Genomic DNA, 1,333 nt, shown 5'->3' on the forward strand with positions numbered 1-1,333 from the left:
ATTTTTCAAAAAATAATAAATTATAGGTGAGGAAAGTTGGTGGACACGAAAAAGGGTTGGTGGGCAAGGAAATGGTTTTCTCGGAAAAGAGAAAACTTGTTGGACAAAAAAATTTGGAGGCAAAGAAAAAGATTCTTTATCTTATATAATATATTGATAGGTAGATATCGCATATAATATATTCGCATTAAAGTCTCATTGATATTAATATATAGATAGATACTTATCTTTTTTGTATGGTGGTTGTTGTTCCAAAGTATTCCTTCTTATCAAAGACATAAAGGGGCTAAATTCCTTGCCTGGTCATCGAAAAGGGTCCTTCTGCGCATGGCCGATGCTGGACTCCGGCGACCGTTGGTGGAGGTGTTCTCGGTGAGCATCAACCACATCGACGGAGAGAACCTCTACGGCACAATCACAGTCACCGACGCACGGGGTTCTCAATCCATCTACAACCGATCAAGAGATCATTACGAATCCATCAGCCCGGGCCAACCCGTTTTGCTGACTGGCCCAGCTCGATCCATCTTAGCCTACGACAACATCGCCATCGACGTGGCTCTCAAGGATAACAAATTGTCTCCGGACGATGATGTCAGCAGGAAGCAGACATGGTGGAACGCTTACCTCAACACCACCAATAAGTATGATGAGCCCTTATACGACGACTTTCCTCTCAAGAATGGTTCGGTGACGGTCAACTACGTAGTGTTGAGTAATGCGTTTGCGGCTACTGTGGAAGTTACGTTCGTAAACAGAGGTGGGGAAGGGGAAAACTCGGCCCATGTTTACGGACTGCTTACTGCTCGCAATGGAAACTTGATGAATGAAAGCGTGCTCTTCCGGAAGAAATCAGATGAGCACGTAGATGTAAGGCCTGAGCAGCCCATCCCGTTGTCGAGATCTGTGGTGGCCGTGCCATCGAACTCCTCCCTCATAGTTCGGGCGGATCTGATGGATCACGACGGTGAGATTGCCAAGGGCACCGCAGAGTTTCCTGCTCAACTCTCCGGTACGTCTCAGAAGAACATTTTCGGACAGCATGGTGAGATCCGAGTTATGGTCACTTGGACAGCATGGTGATATCCGAGTTAAGGCGACGAATATATATATAAATATGTCACTAGTCATTTATGGCGAGTGTTTTGTTTTAATAAGTTGATTGTAGCTGTGGTATGGTTGTTTCAGGTTCTATATTATTGATTACATATAAAATAATTAATCTGTTTCGATGTTGTTAAATTGTTTAATATGTCTCTGGATATTGATAAGTATAAAAGTGATATTTCTCACAATTCAGTAATTAAGCTTCATTCACATGCTATTTTTCCAT

The 1,333-nt window shown here is 42.9% G+C and overlaps 1 protein-coding gene across 1 annotated transcript; it reads left to right on the forward strand.

Annotated features, from left to right (window-relative positions):
* The first annotated feature begins 327 nt into the window (after nt 1-327).
* On the forward strand, nt 328-1,083 carry LOC145807352 (60 kDa jasmonate-induced protein-like). The gene has a single exon (XM_082905343.1). It carries the CDS (start codon nt 328-330, stop codon nt 1,081-1,083), a length of 756 nt encoding a protein of 251 aa, XP_082761469.1.
* Nucleotides 1,084-1,333: the final 250 nt, after the last annotated feature.

The sequence above is a fragment of the Camellia sinensis genome, chromosome 14 (assembly GCF_055761805.1).
Source record: "Camellia sinensis isolate YWXY chromosome 14, ASM5576180v1, whole genome shotgun sequence".
In the NCBI taxonomy this organism is placed as follows: Eukaryota; Viridiplantae; Streptophyta; class Magnoliopsida; order Ericales; family Theaceae; genus Camellia; species Camellia sinensis.

Coding starts and splice junctions, on each gene's coding strand:
- LOC145807352 (XM_082905343.1), top strand. CDS start 328: ATGGCCGATGCTGGACTCCGGCGACCGTTGGTGGAGGTGTTCTCGGTG.